Source organism: Primulina eburnea, chromosome 5 (genome assembly GCF_022965805.1).
Source record: "Primulina eburnea isolate SZY01 chromosome 5, ASM2296580v1, whole genome shotgun sequence".
NCBI lineage: Eukaryota > Viridiplantae > Streptophyta > Magnoliopsida > Lamiales > Gesneriaceae > Primulina > Primulina eburnea.
The window spans coordinates 5,938,834-5,956,161 of record NC_133105.1 but is presented as its reverse complement, the minus strand read 5'-3'; the positions used below and the strand labels follow the sequence as shown (position 1 = coordinate 5,956,161).

Here is a 17,328-nt window from a genome sequence, read left to right as displayed (position 1 = left end):
TTAAAAAAAATCAACTTTAATCAAAACATAGGTTATAATCGTAGCATCCTTCGGCCCGAAGTCATTTTCATGTACGTTGAAAGCGAATATAATAAATATACTTTATGAAAAGGAAATATATCAAGAAAGTGAGATCAATTATATAGTTTGGTAGCTCAATAAATTTATATTTAATCTCGAGAAAATTGGGTTCAGCGACAAGGTTAATTATAACAATTTTCAAAAGGGTATACTTTGATATATTACAAGCAATCAATTTATATGCTGGTTTGATATGCTATAAGCAACATATAATTCCTAAATATACATATTTCGTATAAAATTTCAAGAAATTCTAACAGTTGTATTGAAGTTGTTGATATTCATCGTACTCGTCTTGTTATTTATCAATGAAACTATAATATATTTTATTTGCGTGATTTGCATAAAATTTATTCGATGTACATTGAAAAATAGTTGTTAAAGTTTCATCGTTATAAAAAAATATGGGTATGAAGCTGAATTTACAAAATATTCAATATGAAACAATAATAAAATAGTGGAAAAGGAGAGGATTTTTGAACCCACCGACGTTAGTTTCTTCTGTACAGCAACCAGTGAAGTTCGTAAACATACCTCATTCAAGAAATATTAATCTTGGACTCTGTACTTTCTTGTACAGTCTAGATTCATGGATTTTATAGCAACCTAGGTACACCAAATTTACAGCGCAAAATTCAAATCCACGGTTTCTATACAGTGTCCTCGAATATATGTATGTCTTTCTCAAATTCTACAAAAAGAAAAGATGTTAATAAATTTTTTTTGATAGTTTGTGATCTGTCAAGAATTTCAAGAATCAAATGAAAACGGAGGTTTCAACAGATCGTAAGGCGCCCAAAGTGCATCCAATGGGCAGGGCCTGTTAGCATCAAGCCTCGCCCATGGCTTCCCTTTCCCACTCCAATGCAGCAAACTAACCGGACCCGGATGCAAATCCCGGCAGAGCCCACGAAAATTATCTCCGCCGAGGCCGTGTTGATTCCAGCTGTGATCAACCGGCGCTATTTTGCCGGCGAAAACCAGCAAGAATGGCGGCAAAGAACCCAGTTCATATATCCTCATTCTCTTCTGTAACTCCATCCATTCTTCAATCTTTCTCGTGTAATCCCCGTCCCGCCACCGGAGCAGGTCAATCACCATTACTCCGGTGTTGAAATAGCACGCTTTTCGATCGGCGAATGTCAGGGAAAGCGAAGGGCTTGACCAGAATGTCGGGGTGAAATAGGATGTGAAATTGGCATTGCAGTACTCCGGAGCCGCCAGGACCTTGTCTCCCCCGAGTGGGGTGGCGGCGAGCTTCGCAATATCATCGACAAGGACTAAGTCAGAGTCTAAATACACGACACGGCGGACGCAGGGCGGCAGGAGGTCAGCCAAGTAGCTGCGGGCGTAGTTGAGAGGGCAGTCGAGGGCCGAACGGATGGATGTGGAGATCAGACCCGCCACTGCTGTATCGTGGAACCGGTAGACTCTGAAGTTTAGGTATGGGAAAGACGCTCTAATCGTCGTAAGTAAAGACGAGGATGAGGTCGAGGCCGGGACGACGAAGTGCAAGAAGATGTTCTGAGGGCAAGAAGTGTGTTGGAGGATGGAGAGGATGGCGGCCATGGAGCCTCGAATGTAGGCCGAATCCAATGTCATCGCCACATGGGTAGCTCCCATCGAGCACACCAGCTCCATGTGGTTGTTATCGTCGGAATCAACAATAGAAGGGCAATAGGGGGCATTGTAGAATTTGGGGGCTTCTCTAAATATTTGTGGGATTTTGGTTATTTCATTTTGTTTTGCAATAGAAGTTGCAAGAAAGAAGCAAGCGGTGATTGTAAAAAATTGAGAGAAGATTGGGTGTGTAGGGTTCTTCATCTAGATCTTGTGGATGTTGGGGGCCGAGAGGTCTTTTATATGATTGGAGGGCTGCAAGTGCATAGCTGGATGGGCAGCTCGGTCCAAGATTTTTATATTGATTTTCTTGGTTTCATGCCATGTCTTAGATTTTTCAACATTGGGTTTTTTGTATTTTCTTTAGAAAATCTTACAAATGGAGGATTTGTGAAATTTGAAGACATTATGCATGTTATGAGTCGGTTGCATTTAGGATAAGTGATGGGAGTAGAGAACAAAACTGTATGGTTAAACGGTACAAATTATGAAATTTAAGGTTAAAGGTTTTCACTTTTTGCATGTGTTGTGGAAGGCATGTTACATGTCCAAAGTAAATCTAGTTGATTAGTTTTCTTAATGTTTTCTCCTATTATTATATTATATATATAAAAAAAAGTAAATGTGGTCCAAAATTCTAATTAATTACAATTAGAACTCTGTATTTTTAAAACATCAGACATAAAATTCTTTGCATTTTGTGCAAAATGTGTTGATTTAAAAAAATTTACATGATAGGTATGTTAGTTTGTTAATATTTTTTAGAGATTTTCACGAGATCTTTTTAATATAAATATTACATTTTTTCCTAAATTTTTTATGCATTAATTTCATTTCTGTAGCCAAAAATCATAGCTACACCACTAATTTTATCTTTGATCTGTGTCAGTGGTGGCCACGCAATTTTGAAGTCCGAGTCTCTTATTTTGAATAATATTATATATTTATCTCATGATGTATGTATATATGTGTATATATATATATATATATATATTCATTACAAACATATCTCAGTACGTACATCATAAAATTGTGAAAAGGACTTGATCTTGGAAACTTTGAATCTACTCATCAGTCAAACAAAACAATAATGAAATCTGAACAAAACGAGTAAACAATTTGTACGCGTTACAACTATCCATTTTTCTAAAAGACAAAAACTACTATAAAATTATAAGATAATTTTTTGAGAGGGTTTTTTATTTGATCTCAAAAATTTTATTATTTTTACTTTAGATATGTTAAATCATCTCATAGCAGACTTATTCTATAGTTCTCGACAATTTACTTTGGTCCCACGATTTTAAAATATTTAGAATAAAACTTACTTATATATCATGATAATATTACTTTGTATACGAATGTAGGTACTTAGGAATAGAAATTTATCAGACTCGGCATTTAAAAAAAAATTCCTAGTTATTAAAGAGTTAGTTGATCTTTCATTTTTCTCCCAACACAGTGATAATACCTATCATCTGAAAAATAAGTAAATAACCAATAAAATCAGTGCAAAATATTCACACCACACCAATAATATATATTAGCTCACAAGTCATCCTTTTTTTTTAAAAAAAATAAGTCAACTTCTTTTTTAAGCAAATGCAAGGGTGTAAAGTTGGTATTTTTTTGGAAATAACACCAACTTCTGGCTACTAATTCATAAGGACATTTTCAATGCGGCACCAAAATTGTATGAGTAGGTCTCATGTGAGACCGTCTCACGGATCTTAATCCGTGAGACGGATCAACCCTACCCATATTCACAATAAAAAGTAATACTCTTAGCATAAAAAATAATACTTTTTCATGGATGACCCAAATAAAAGATCCGTCTCACAAATATGACCCGTGAGACCGTCTCACACAAATTTTTGCCAAATTGTATTTTGTCTTCCCAATGGAGGCTGCACTATTTTGCTAGAGGTTTTCATTTTTTTTTATTTTTTTTGTTTTTTTATTTTTATTTTTATTATTACAAATAGTTATATTAAAAACTATAAATATTATTTAAATTTATTAATAATATAATATTGATTATATAATATAAACATATTCATAATTAAAAATATATTAAATAAAATATAATAATTAATGTATGTAAAATAAAAAAAATATTTCGAAAATATTCTTTTTGACGTAAGATTTGATTTAAATGAGTTGGAGATGAATGTTATATTTGGTGCAGAAATCACACAATTTTAATATCAAATTCACATCAAAATAGATTTTGTGGTTGGAGATGACCTAATATATTCACATTGTGTGTCCATTTCCAAAAAAATAAAAATTGTTAGTAATAGTTTGTAATCATTTAATTACTAATACATTAAGCAAGAATATCATAATAATAAAAATGTATTATGATAATATTTGTGACCGTCGAAAAAAATATATATAATCTATATATTTATGACGATTGAAGTATGGATACAAATAACTCGTAATCGAAGTCTAGTACACATACATATATACTTAAAATTATGAAATTGAGAGTGACAGAATGTGGGTCGTGTGTACTTTTCATGATAATAAATAGATGGAATGAAACATTAATTATCACGTGTATTTAATTTTGAATATAAATTATATAGGTAAGTTTTCAAATTTTGTAGCCCGAAGTTGACCTGTACGACATACACCGCAGGCTATTTGGACCAAGGGTTCGTCTGGAGTATAGAAAATTTCTTCTCAATTTTGGTTCCATCCCCACATAATAAGAACAAGATTTATTGTTCATTTTTATTCTTTTTCTGTAAATACAATTTCACATTTTAATCATGATTATTATTTTTTAGCCTTTTGATCATTTCTAAGAAAAACCTATATGAAATAATTATAGACACGTCTAAAATGACAACTATATTACCTCATAATAAAGATAAATATCCATTTTATTTTCTCAAATATAAAAATAAGCCCAAAAAATTCTCCAACTCTTTCTGTTATTTTGAATAAATAATATGATTTTTTTTTATCGAAAAAGTAAAAACAAAGTACTTTTTTTCAAAGGATGCAATTATCACGATATGTCAATGAGTGAGACAAAAATTTGTGTGAGACGATCTCACGGATCGTATTTTGTGAGACGAATATCTTATTTGGGTCATCCATGAAAAATTATTACTTTTTATGCTATGGATATTACTTTTTATTGTGAATATCAGTAAGATTGAACTGTCTCACAAAAAACATATTCAAAGAGTGACGCGACATTTAATCTAACAAGACGGTGGGAAGAATCTACATATGATTTTCACGTGAGATGGTAAAAATAGACGACTTGGAAATTAAGATGTCCCTTTTACGCCATTTAATTAACACTTGGTAATTCGAATTTATGTTAAATTATCGAGCCGTGGACATCATATGGGATTTTATTTAAAAATTCGTACCGATTCTAGTGGCCAACCAACCAACCAACCATGAGGTACAAGTACACACACATTTATAAGATTTTCAGTGCCTCGTACAAATTAGAAACTTGAGGATGGAATCCAATGTATAGAATGCTAAGGACTGAGGATCCAGACTTGACTTTTACTGAAACTGTCAGGCATGGATTTAACACTTGGCAGCTATGCCGTGGGAACGAGAACCCAAGGCTTATTCATATGTCGCCTCAGATTCTATAGATAGATAGCACAGATGTAATATTTTATTTATTTATTTTTAGTACATGGGAGGAGAGAGTGTGGGGATAAGGACTCGAACTCAAACTCCAACCCGAGCTCGAGCCTCTATAATTTTTGAACGAGGTTGAGACTTCAGGTAACATTACGTAAAGAAGATACACATAACGAGAGTATGTTTGGTATGGTGGTAAGAGGGTCGATGATTTATTGTATATTTTTCATTACACATCATTCGACGATCATATACCACGTACCAAAAATAACCTCAGAGAGCGTATAACCACTTCTGAGAAAGATAACTAGTAACCTCTTATGAACTATTCAATCTGTGTCCGTATTATCCCTACACAGCTGCAGACTCCATTATCAACCAAAATCATTGAAACGCTAGGACCGGAAGAAATTTTAACGACGATCCATGCAACTACTCAAATTTCACAGATGGATAAGCTATGAAGAGTCCAAAAGGCATCTAACTGGAGAAACCTTAGAGTTTCTGAACGAGAATCTTAAAGCTGAATGCATTGTCGTAGTCAACAAACAAGTAGAACGATTGAAAAAAAACCTCGGGGGGGAAGCCATCAATCGCTAGTGCTTATAGAACCCCAGGCCTGGATATGGAACAACATGGGAAAAATAAACGAAAAGGAAAGCAACCATAATTAAACATGACCATGCAAATGTTCGTCATCAATCAACATGGAGGCTGAAACCATCTATCTAATCACAGCCCGCGTGATACTTTAGACAATGTCATGCAGAATTTATATGCCACAGCAAATTAAAAAAAAAAAATCTAAACATAAATGACAAAGAGGCAATTTGCTTAAACACAAATCAACTTTGTTTGAATTATTTTGAAGAAATGACGACATCATAGTCCGAGCCAAACTCGTGCTCTGAAACCGGTAAATAACAGAGCACATACGCAAACCAAAAACTGAACTTCACCACCGGAATACTATTGACGTTCTACCTTCAGCACTGAATTCAAAGAGGAATATAAATACAAACTGAGAAGACACCAGCAGATCATGTTAGTGATGTAATAAACTTCAGTCCACATCAAACAATAATTTCTCCAACAAAACAGCAACAAACACAAGAAAGGATAACTGGCACACTGCTCAAGAACCAACAGATGGAGGAACCAATAAAATATTGAACATTGTCAACCAATTGAGCTCCAAGGGCAGATCCTTCTCAACTCCAAATCAATGTCAGGAACACACTCAAACCAATTATTAACAAGAGAACCTTCAATATAGAATCTGCCTGCTGTTCCTGATTTCCACGTTGGGGGAGACCCTGAGCATGCCCACCATGGAATGCATTTGAATACCCATGGTGGAAACCATGTCCTGCTCCATACATGTTGGCATTAGGAAATCCGTGCACTTGCATGTTAAAGAAAGATGGAAGCAAACCACCTAGTGCAGCCGAGAATGTAAAGTTTCCAAAATTGGCAGTAGCCATTGGTGCAAAACCTCCAAATGGACCAAATCCTCCCATAAATCCAAATCCATGTTGTGCAAAAGCATTAGGATCTGGAGTAGGAGCTGTCTCAGGTCTTTGCCCAGTGGGACGATGCGGAATCTCCAATCCCGGAATTGATCTAGATCGAGGATCAGTCGAGTTGTTTCCACGGCCATATAGAGGGACTAACTTTTCCTCCTGGATAAGGGCCTTGCAGACAGGGCATTCTTGAGAACGAGAGTGAATATGAAGCCACTTATAAAGACAAGGCCAGCAGAAGAGATGACCACAAAGTGTAACAATTGGATCTTGCGCCAAATCAAAGCAGATATTACACTCAAAATTTCCAGCATCACTGTTGTTATTACTACCGGAGCAAGAAGGGCTTGGGGGATGCCTGCTCATGGATTCCCCAAACCCAGTTGCCATCTTTCAACTGTGAATGCCCTAATTTTCCCACAAAAACCAAACCTATCAATAAACCTCGACAAACGTGAAATTGTCAAATATCAGCGCTCAAAGGAGATACAATTCAGTTTTTTTCCAACCAGATTCCTTTATAAATCCAAAGGTTTAAAGTCTCGATCCATAACATGCAAAAACAAGATCACAGTAGGATTTAATTCCCTTAAAAACCCAAAATAATGAACAAAAATACCAAACTTTTCAGAAGATGGAATTTTTAAGCCATACAAAACAAATTAATTAGGTTAAACGAATACTTGCTCCACCTTAAACAGTCTGATTCTAAACCACCCAAAATTTCTGACCGTCCCTAAATCGAATTTCATTAATTTAAGACAAATACTCATGAAAGTATTTTCAAATAGGAAAACATCCAGCGCGCCGAAAAATCGAGTCATATATGGCCCGAATAAATCGAATTCATGCGGATCTATGGCAAAATTAAATGGTAATATAACAAGAAATGGAAAAAAAATACAACGAAAAGAAAGGAGAATCAGAAAATTTACCTTCAGATCAGAGAAGAATCGCGCAGTAGAACCAAACAAGAAATGATGGAAATACGCTTGGAGAACAAAGATTGATGGCCAGAAGACGACATCGTTTAATTATCTGACTTTCCTAGAGGCTTCGCGGCTCGAACGGTTCGATATTCTGTCGTATTCCACGTGGCTGCCTCTTAATGAACATTACGCTATAGACGATGACAAAGTACCTATACTACCTAATGATGCATTTATGGACGTAAAAAAAAATAGAAATAGATAAAATTCATTCATAAAATTTTATTATAATTTTAAATTATTATTCTTTAGATAACGATAATATAAATATATTAAATATAAAATTTATAAAGATGATACTAAGTTTAAATTTTTTAAAATGGATTAGATATTTTAATTATGAATAAAATATATAAAAAAATATTATTTATCTAAATATATAAGGTATTTTCGTAAAAATGGATTGATATCACAAAGTCGACCCACTAAAAATCTCAATCTTTATATATTTAGTATAGATATCGATGTCCCTAAAATCGGCACATCTGGACGGATCCAAATTCATGTACGAAATTGATCTAACCTGTTAAAGGTCGGACCTCATTACTAACCAGGGGTCTGAAAAATCTGAACTCATAGTCTTTTCCGAAAAGACCGAGCTGAAGAGCATATCAAAAGAGCCAAACCCATGAAAATTTTGACGACGAGTTCACGGAACATTCTCTAACGGATCCAAGCCCTTAGTTTAAATCTAAGGTTCAAAGAACAAAGTAAATTTCTCAGCTACTTGGGAAAAAATCTTTGCGTGACGCTTAATTTAAAAAAAAACACTTGTGCAGCACGATCTTGGTCATGAAATCTGAGTCTAATATGATCGAGAAGTTGCAATTGAAAATGATTCAAAAATCGCGATTTGTCCGGTCAAATATATTTTTGGTCTTGTGTGAAATTGAAAAGAGGTTTGAAAGTTTAATTTAGATGGAAAAATTAGATAAGTGGGAAAGATTTAATTAGATTCGTAGATTTAGACAAAGGGAAATTTGGATTTGTGCATGCATATCGTGTTAGAAGGGCAAAAAAATACAAAATAAAGATCCGAAAGAATGAGTCTCTCAACTGTTTTTGGTAAACAATTAAATCCAACCTACTGCTAACAAAGCAAATTTATCTGCAGTCTCACACGTCTTGGAACTACCCTTTGACGTGCATTAGTTGTGGGTTATCCCAACCAATTTCTTTCAACTTCTTTTTTGACGTGAGGAATTATTTGCAAGACAAACCAACTACTGCAATTTTTTCCTCCAATCCGTCTATAAATATAAGCAACTTCTACGAAAACATACACTCTGCAGATAGAGAGCTTGTCTGCATTTAACACACTGAATCCCATGGCGAGTAAGCAAAATGTTGTCCATGTTCTGATCCTGATCATGTTCTTCACGGGTGATTAAAATTCAGATGAATTGTTTTAAGTGTATGTATTGTTATGGAAATGATTTTTTTGCTGATTAAATTTGTCTCTTGGGTTGGTTCATTTGATTTGAATTTGCAGGAGGTATAAATATTGCTTCCGCGGCTATATTCACGCTCCAAAACAGCTGCAGTTACACGATTTGGCCAGGCACGCTCTCTGGAAACGGCGTCGCCATTCTTGGAGATGGGGGCTTCGCGTTGGCCCCGGGAGCTACCATCCAGCTTCCGGCGCCTGCAGGTTGGTCCGGGCGTTTCTGGGCTCGTACGGGATGCAATTTTGATGAGTCTGGAAATGGGAAGTGTGCGACAGGAGACTGTGGTGGCACGGTGAAATGCACCGGCGGAGGAGTTCCTCCCGTCACCCTCGCGGAATTCACTTTAGGAAGCAGCGGCAACATGGCCGAAGATTTCTACGATGTGAGCCTGGTGGATGGCTACAATGTCGGCCTTGGGGTGCGGCCCTCAGGTGGTTCGGGAGACTGCAAGTACGCCGGGTGCGTTTCGGACGTAAATGAGAACTGCCCGAAGGAGCTGCAGGTGGTCGGAGAAGGCGCAGGCGCTGTGGTGGCATGCAAGAGTGCGTGTGCGGCGTTCAACAGGCCGGAATTTTGCTGCACCGGCCAGCACTCGACGGCGAGTACATGCTCGCCGACACAATACTCGCAGATATTCAAGAATGCATGTCCAGCGGCATACAGTTATGCGTATGATGATGCTACGAGTACGTTTACTTGCACTGGTTCAGACTACTTCATCACATTCTGTCCCACTTCATAAATTTGTAGTTCATAAAGAAAGTACCACAATAATCTTTTTGTTGGATGGTGAGAGCAAATGTTACAAAATTCTCAAATTTAATCTATGATTTTTGAATAAGCTCTGCAAATTCTTTGCGTGTATGGATTAAAGATATGGAGATTACAGTACAAATCTTATGCGTTTATATAATTATTATTATTATCTTCATCCATTTTCATTCCGAATAGGAAAAGAAAATAAAAAAGACAACATTAAAAGGGCCAAGATGCAATATCACGATCACGACTACTTTTCTAATGGAGAAACCACCATAATACAGACAAGGAACGATTTACATTTACAATTTTTTCCATTTTTTTCTGTATTAATCCATACATTATTAAAAATTCTCTACATTTGGACTGCCCTCTTCGAAAGCCAAATCCTCGATAGTCATCCATTTCCTCCCAAATCTTCTTGAAACTATTTCGGGCTGGGAATGGTCAAGATGTCTACACTATCATGCTCCTGCAATTTGTGCCACAATTTTTCCTACCAAAAATGACCAATCATCGAAAAAAATAAGGAAAACTAGATGCTACATACAATGTACACAAGTCCTACGAGGATTGCTGCTCGACTTGTTTAGAACTTAACATTATTACAACCATGAATTCAACTCGCCCCATCCAGTGCATAGACCTTCACCATCGTCCTCGTTGCTGAAGAGGGTCTGATCTGAGCAATCTAGCGATGCACCGCACGCTAGGTTATAAGATTGGCAAGCTGAATGACATACGCGTAAACGATTGTCACCATCTTTGTCGCATTTTTGAATAGATATCTGGTTTGAATAGTAGCAAAAATGTATCAGAAGACGACTTATTATAGGGCTCTGTGGACCCATGGCCTTGTAAACAACTAAGCAACGCCCAATGGCTTTCTACGAAAAGGCGTGGGAGTGAAAAAGTAACGGAGAAAAAAACTTACCCAACAGGACAATCGCTTAGCAGCTCCATCACAGTCTCGGCCTCTGATATAATTTAGAAATTTTCGAGGACCTCCTGGGAACAATCTATGGTAATTCGGCATCACAACAACTTCTTCGAGCTGCTGCAAGATACTCAACTCACTAGGCGCACAATGTTGCCCCAACACATCTTTCTCCAACACATCTTTGCATACTGAGAGGCTGGGAAGAAGCATGGAGCTATTCTGGCACGTATAGCCTGCGTAATCTGAGCACCGGAACTCACAGACACCGTCATCACAGACTCCACCATGTAGACTGCATTGTTCATCGCAAATGGCTGCAAATCACAATATGGTACTGTGTAAATCAACGCTTAGCAAAGATAACTTAATATGCTTTTAACAAAGTTAGTATAGAAGGAAATCGAATTGTGTAATGTTATATTACCTGTAGTGCAATCAGTCCCAGTGAACCTGTTTTCACACTCGCACACACCGCTATCGAGGCACCTTCCATGTCCACCGCAGTTGTTGGGGCAAGTACCTGTAAATGAAAGAGAAGACGTACCGTAAGCCGTATATAAGAATAAAAAAAAATCAGTACGTCAGAAGGTTGATATACTCACGTTGGCTACAATCATAACCCTCGAACCCCAAAAAGCAATGACATCTTGAATCAATGCAGTCACCATTAAAACTACATGAATTAGGACATCGACCAGAGACAGGGACTGGATCAATGTAGCAAAGTTCATGGTATGCTGGGCAGATCAGTTCACCTAAAGTTGGCAGGGGACATTTTAACCAATAGGTTACGAAACAAATGAGTGTTTACACCCTTTTACATAAAAACAGAGACACAGGCACACACATACACATATGTATAAGAACATAATTGATATGTTACCATTACGTGTGTAAAATTATGTAATTACCACTGAAGCCTGGAAATTGAACAGGTCCCCCAGCCTCAGGACATGTTTTCCAAGCACCATCAACCGCAACCTAGAAAAACATTAATAAATATTTAGGTTATGATACCAAGACGCTTGAAACTCGTCAATAAACGTGTTTGTTTACCAAATCCTACCTCCAGTGAAGTGTTTAGACACCGGTGCTGATAACAACCATTGCCTTGGGTCGAAGATCCCCTGACAAATCCGCTGCGCACTAATGATGAGGCCATGCACCTACATGCAAGGACAATATGAAAAGAATTGATTCAAATTTTACAGAAGTTGTAATTCTATCAAAGCTTTCTAAACAAAATGTCACCTTGAATTACTTCCCCTGACTTCACCTAGCATCCTGTCCGGTGCCCTGGCACTATTAGTGTCCATACATGATCCATCAGAGTATGCTACAAAATAAGTGCAATAATCAGCCAATGACGACTGACCACCTGCAAAACAGAGAAAATTCCCATTACATAGACTATTTAATTGTTAGGATAATTTATCCACATCATGAAAAAACACCGAAATAAAATATAGTCATTGTCAATCAGAAACAACTACCATCATTTCGTTCGATAATACAACATGAATCTATTATGTCAATCATCGTAACCAAATAAAGAATATGCATATGAACTCAAGTCTTGCACTCATTACAGATTATCACAAGTTATTGCTTTCATTATTTTGCATTCCTCAAAGAAGCATTAGATATATTAATGATTTTGTTCAGTCCAACTGATTCGATTTGGTTAATCAGCTAAGGTTGTGAAAGTTTGCTCCTTGTGCACTCAAGCCACAATGACAGAAAAATTGGAAGTTAAAATAGATGCTCGCTTTCAGCCTTCTCTAAGGTTGTGTTTGGAACGAAAGATTTTATTTATTTTGATTTCAAATCCACGCCTCAAATCTTTTGTATTCATTTGATTCAAATTTAGAATAAAAGATTTGAAATCCCATAACTAAGTACATTTTTTTGCTTCAATTCCCAGATCCACTCCTCAACCTAATTATTTCAAAGGAATAAAAGATTTGAAATCCTTAGCTAAGTACAATTTTTTGCTTCAATTCCCAAATCCACTCCTCAACCTAATTATTTCAAATCCATGGATTTCAAATCTTCCAAATCCAAATCCATCAATCTAAACGCAACCAATAGGAATTTAGGTGAAGTTAATGGAGTATATTTGTGAATCCAATTGGCATATGAAATGAAAACAATCCAAGCTAACATCATTAATAACATTTAAAATGAATTGTACTCAAAAAATTACATTGGTTGTTTTAAACAAAGAAAAGTATAAGAGTTAAACTTCAAGAAATGCAACTCAAGAACAAACCTTTGTTGGCCTGTGGAAAGTAGCGGGCCCATTGGGGAAGATCCTCACTGTAATTTACTATAGGACAGTAGCCTTCGGCTTCTCTGTTATATGTACATCCAGAAAACTGTGTGATGTTGCAGTGATATGCACCCTTCCAATGGCTGCAAGGTGAGGTAATAAACTCAATTCCCTGGTTGCGACCCCAGTCAAGGCGATCTGCGATGCTGTAATTTGCTTGGTACCATCCACTATCCTCAAGCAAAGCAAGGGTCATTTTTGAAACTACTGATCTTGTATCAACCGAGCCAGTCATAATTTCATTCATCAAAAGTCTTTTCTCCCAATGGGAACCTGTGGAAAATTGATGGCAAAATAAGAATCAGCAGTAAGATATAATCAAGTTAAGGACATGCTCAGGTTACTGATAAGAAACAAGAATGGAGAACAACCTGATGTGCCACGCCCGCCACCATCTTCAAGCTCCAATCCAGTGAAATTCGCTGAGAAAGCCTAGAAACATGAAAAAATTGCAAGAAATGTTCACCAGTACACTTTCTTCACTCCGCAAAAAAAAAATATTAACCAATAACCTACCCCATAGTGATGACGTGAGTGCATGATTACTCGAGGAAGCACCACTCTTGTTACTGTTCGTCCAAGTTTTTCATCCATAACTTGATCGATAACCTACAAAAAGTTTTAACAAAAATAGTTCAGCCAGATATCAAGAAGATAGAGTCAGAGTACAAGCAAGGGTTAAGTAGACTTTTTTCATTGATTCCTTGTGCTTCAAATCTTTTGCCTGTCTGTTTGAAGATCTTTTCACTGTTTTACAAAGGTGATAAATGGCATTTTCTGGTATCTTGTCTTCGTTCAGTTTCATATGCAAATAAGTCACAGTCGAGTAATTTCAGTTTCGAATTTTAGTTGCAAATATGTATTTTGCAAAAAACGAATCTGTTTTCCGGTTTCCACAAATAAAAATTTATCAACCTGCAAGGGAAACTTCCACTTCTAGGATATAAATGACCATCTTCTATGTGGAAAACATAGACACGCAATGGACAACATCCAATGATAATATCTCATAATAATACCAAGAAATGTTGAAGATTATGGCACTACGTACCCGACCTCGCCTCCTTTTTCTCTCATCCCGGAAATGAGCAAAGGCATGGGGATCAAATCCAAGCACGTGCACAACCTACGAAAGCAAGAAGTCAAGAGCTTAATCAAAAAGACACTTCCCTGACTAGCAAAGTCTGTAGCTTAAATTAACTACCTCATGGATTAGAGTGGCAGATAGTAAAGTTTCGGCTTCAGCAGTCAAGTGACGAGGTGCAACATTTACATGTCCTGTATCAGAAGTGGTAATCCTCCTCCGTCAGATAATGAATAGGATAAAATGCCTTGACAATAATTTATCTAATACAAAATTTAGTAAGGCAAAACAAATACCAGCAATAGCACGACCCCATTGGTCACGTTCACATGCCACTGCCCAAGCAAGAGTATGGCCTGTTGTTGGTCTGGTTGTGACGAAAAGAACCAAATCTGCATTAGCAACTCCCTCTGAAAAAATGATAATATTTTATTATTGAAGGAAGCATTCAAGGCAATTTGATATATGACACTCGTTATTTGAGAGATTACTCTGCGCAAAAAGGTTTACCTTCCACAGCTTCCCTTGGAAGCTGCACGCCTCCATCTTGTCCACAAGCAGAATATCCACTCAAACGCAAATTCCCCTTCACGGGCTCAACAGATAAAGCTCTACTGAACCAATCTGCTGTTTGCCCAAGAGCCTGAAAAATTACTGTTTTAGAGAGACAGCCTTGAGTAGTGTAAATTCCACCCTTGATATCCTTCTATTATTAATCTTCTCGAATATTAATGCACTTTTTAGATACCAAATTGCCATCACTCAACGACCTCCATTTGTAAGTTTCAAGCATTCGATCCTTCGACTTGATAACAGTGGACAACCAGATACATAAAAATAAAACAAAATCGAGTAAGACCATTACCTTGCGAAGGCGAAACTTTTTGTCATCCCCAGCAATGTCATCTAGTGTACAATTATACCAGCAGTCCCCATACACAGGAGGATCACTGTGAGGGTTACAAGAAGGTGCTCCAGAAACAGAAGTGCCACTTGGTTCCCCGAGCTGGTAAACAAAATATAAAAGTGAAGGTAAAATAACCAAGCCATAATTTTAAATGTGATAAATTCAAAAGTGGTTTTTGCAGAAGCTTGCCTTAACAATATCCCCCAAGTTTCGGCAGTCTCTATCCGATGAATGACCAACAGCATCATAATTTAAATAAATCCTAATGGGATTCTTAGCATCATTCTGTTGCTTCCCTGACTCAGAAAGACCAAGCAATGCCCTTCCGCTATGGTGAAGTGAGTTGGAATTATCAGCATTGTCATAAATCTGAGCCGAAACTGAATAAACTTTACGACCAGGTCTCTTCCTTTGCTCGATAATCTGATCATGAATACAAGAATGTGATTTTATATTCTCCTTGCCCTGTTCAGGTCCTTGCCTATGCAATATAAAATCTTTGTTGGCTGAATAAACACCATCCAGTGACAACAATACCAGCAGAACCTGAAATGCAGGCAGATAATAACTTTTACTGTCTGTTTACATACTACATTTACACTAATGTGCGAACCAGTATGAGGTCAGAAATCACTTGGAGCAGGTTATATTAGATAAAATAAAAAAATAAAAAATAAAAAAAGCCCCAGGAAATCCAGAAATCACTTGGAGCAGGTTAGACTAGATTATTAAAGTAAACAAAATAATGCCTACTTTAACCAAATCCATTATTCGCAAAGAGTCAAAGACATGAATCAACAGACCTGTAGAAACGCACAAATTTAAGACACAGTTTATGCGTGATTACACGTCAGTCAGCAAAGACATAAATCACACTGATAGACAAAAACAAGGACCAAAATAATTTCTCTTCGCCAAACCCAAATAGGAAATCTTACCAAGAAGGCACAAAAATGTTAAATACAAAATTAGCTTCCTAAAATAACCCGGGTTCACAAATCAAAATTTATCAAAAATTGGAACAAAGTCCCAGATTTTGCAACTGATAATGGAACACAAGTAAATAGTTCCGAATCCTAGCAGACTTTCTATTTTTATTCCCCGGCATTATCTCCCCACAACATCCCCCAAATCGACGAAATTATCAATTACAGCTACAACACTTCAATAAAAATCTAATCTTTACTTCTCAGTTCATACAAAATCCACAAGGGTCCAAAGAACCCGTAAACTGAACAAGAACATACGAACAAAAAATAAATATGACCTTGGCACAAATGAAAACAAAACTCAGTTTAAATCTTGGAAGCGAAGAATTCTCGAAACATCGGTAACACCGAATCCTTAGCTCCATGAAACGGTTGCGTTTAACGGAGAAAACCTCGTTCCCATCAAATAGATGGCACTTCCCCGATCGGCTCCCACCCACAGAGAAAACTCAAACCCCTCTGCATTACACAGCCCATACACTGAAATCCCTTGAACTCCACAAAATAAGGCACAAAGATTTCAGCTTTTCCGAGAACTCATCCAAGAATGGCAGCTCTTATCTCCGCTGTATCATGCAAGACAGTATATTGTCACCTCCAATGGACCGTAAATACACCTCAGAAATGTTTTCAAGTTGCAACTTTCGAGGGAGTTAAACGGCGTAGAGAGAATAAAGAAAACGAGATGTTGAAAATTACAATAAATAAATAAATCAAAGAAAGTTAAAGACCGGTGGGAGTGGGTGGAGTTTGACAAGATAATTCTGAATCGGCCCTCCCTAAAAGCTCTTTAATCTACTTTTTTATGCATCAATTATCTTTTCTGAGGTCCTTCGTAATATGTAATCAGCATATATTTATTCCATTTAAGCTTTTTGGTAACTATTTATCAATATGGATAAAACAACTAAAAAAAAAAGAAAGAAAATGGTAAGATTCTGAATCAATTAATCTTTTAAACAAGAAATTTGATTATTGACATATATTTTAATAATTTGGTCAAAAATATAAAAGGAAAGATAACTTTAC

General features: G+C 36.6%; 4 protein-coding genes across 5 annotated transcripts; 1 reads left to right on the top strand and 3 right to left on the bottom strand.

Annotated features, from left to right (window-relative positions):
- Positions 1–602: 602 nt before the first annotated feature.
- Positions 603–2,111, bottom strand: LOC140832700 (probable galacturonosyltransferase-like 1). Its single transcript, XM_073196846.1, has one exon. It carries the CDS (start codon positions 1,903–1,905, stop codon positions 832–834), a length of 1,074 nt encoding a protein of 357 aa, XP_073052947.1. The 5' UTR covers positions 1,906–2,111; the 3' UTR covers positions 603–831.
- A 4,028-nt stretch (positions 2,112–6,139) lies between these two features.
- Positions 6,140–7,962, bottom strand: LOC140832699 (uncharacterized). Of its 2 annotated transcripts, none has more exons than XM_073196844.1 (2): positions 7,787–7,962; positions 6,140–7,259 (listed from the first exon to the last, which is right to left on the bottom strand). In XM_073196844.1, exon 2 carries the CDS (start codon positions 7,239–7,241, stop codon positions 6,540–6,542), a length of 702 nt encoding a protein of 233 aa, XP_073052945.1. In that variant the 5' UTR covers positions 7,242–7,259; positions 7,787–7,962; the 3' UTR covers positions 6,140–6,539. The 2 variants fall into 2 exon arrangements, with proteins under 2 accessions (XP_073052945.1, XP_073052946.1); XM_073196845.1 differs by having other exon boundaries at positions 6,140–7,283; positions 7,787–7,942.
- Positions 7,963–8,972: 1,010 nt separating this feature from the next.
- Positions 8,973–10,147, top strand: LOC140832698 (pathogenesis-related protein 5-like). The gene is made up of 2 exons (XM_073196842.1): positions 8,973–9,223; positions 9,333–10,147. The coding sequence occupies exons 1-2, from the start codon at positions 9,169–9,171 to the stop codon at positions 10,028–10,030; spliced, it is 753 nt and encodes a 250-aa protein (XP_073052943.1). The 5' UTR covers positions 8,973–9,168; the 3' UTR covers positions 10,031–10,147.
- A 422-nt stretch (positions 10,148–10,569) lies between these two features.
- Positions 10,570–17,050, bottom strand: LOC140832697 (uncharacterized). The gene is made up of 17 exons (XM_073196841.1): positions 16,578–17,050; positions 15,500–15,856; positions 15,269–15,409; positions 14,914–15,046; positions 14,700–14,813; positions 14,524–14,597; positions 14,371–14,445; positions 13,836–13,928; positions 13,691–13,751; positions 13,260–13,592; positions 12,239–12,365; positions 12,054–12,153; positions 11,899–11,968; positions 11,590–11,742; positions 11,412–11,507; positions 10,982–11,301; positions 10,570–10,835 (listed from the first exon to the last, which is right to left on the bottom strand). The coding sequence occupies exons 1-17, from the start codon at positions 16,662–16,664 to the stop codon at positions 10,653–10,655; spliced, it is 2,517 nt and encodes an 838-aa protein (XP_073052942.1). The 5' UTR covers positions 16,665–17,050; the 3' UTR covers positions 10,570–10,652.
- Between the last annotated feature and the right edge of the window lie 278 nt (positions 17,051–17,328).

Bases quoted from the DNA above. Each gene is read 5' to 3' on its own strand.
- LOC140832700 (XM_073196846.1), bottom strand. From the start codon at position 1,905: ATGAAGAACCCTACACACCCAATCTTCTCTCAATTTTTTACAATCACC.
- LOC140832699 (XM_073196844.1), bottom strand. From the start codon at position 7,241: ATGGCAACTGGGTTTGGGGAATCCATGAGCAGGCATCCCCCAAGCCCT.
- LOC140832698 (XM_073196842.1), top strand. From the start codon at position 9,169: ATGGCGAGTAAGCAAAATGTTGTCCATGTTCTGATCCTGATCATGTTC. The intron at 9,224-9,332 runs GTGATTAAAATT...TTGAATTTGCAG, and splicing joins CCTGATCATGTTCTTCACGG to GAGGTATAAATATTGCTTCC.
- LOC140832697 (XM_073196841.1), bottom strand. From the start codon at position 16,664: ATGGAGCTAAGGATTCGGTGTTACCGATGTTTCGAGAATTCTTCGCTT. The intron at 13,929-14,370 runs GTACGTAGTGCC...AACTTTTTGTAG, and splicing joins GAAAAAGGAGGCGAGGTCGG to GTTATCGATCAAGTTATGGA. The intron at 13,752-13,835 runs GTAGGTTATTGG...TCATGTTTCTAG, and splicing joins ACTCACGTCATCACTATGGG to GCTTTCTCAGCGAATTTCAC.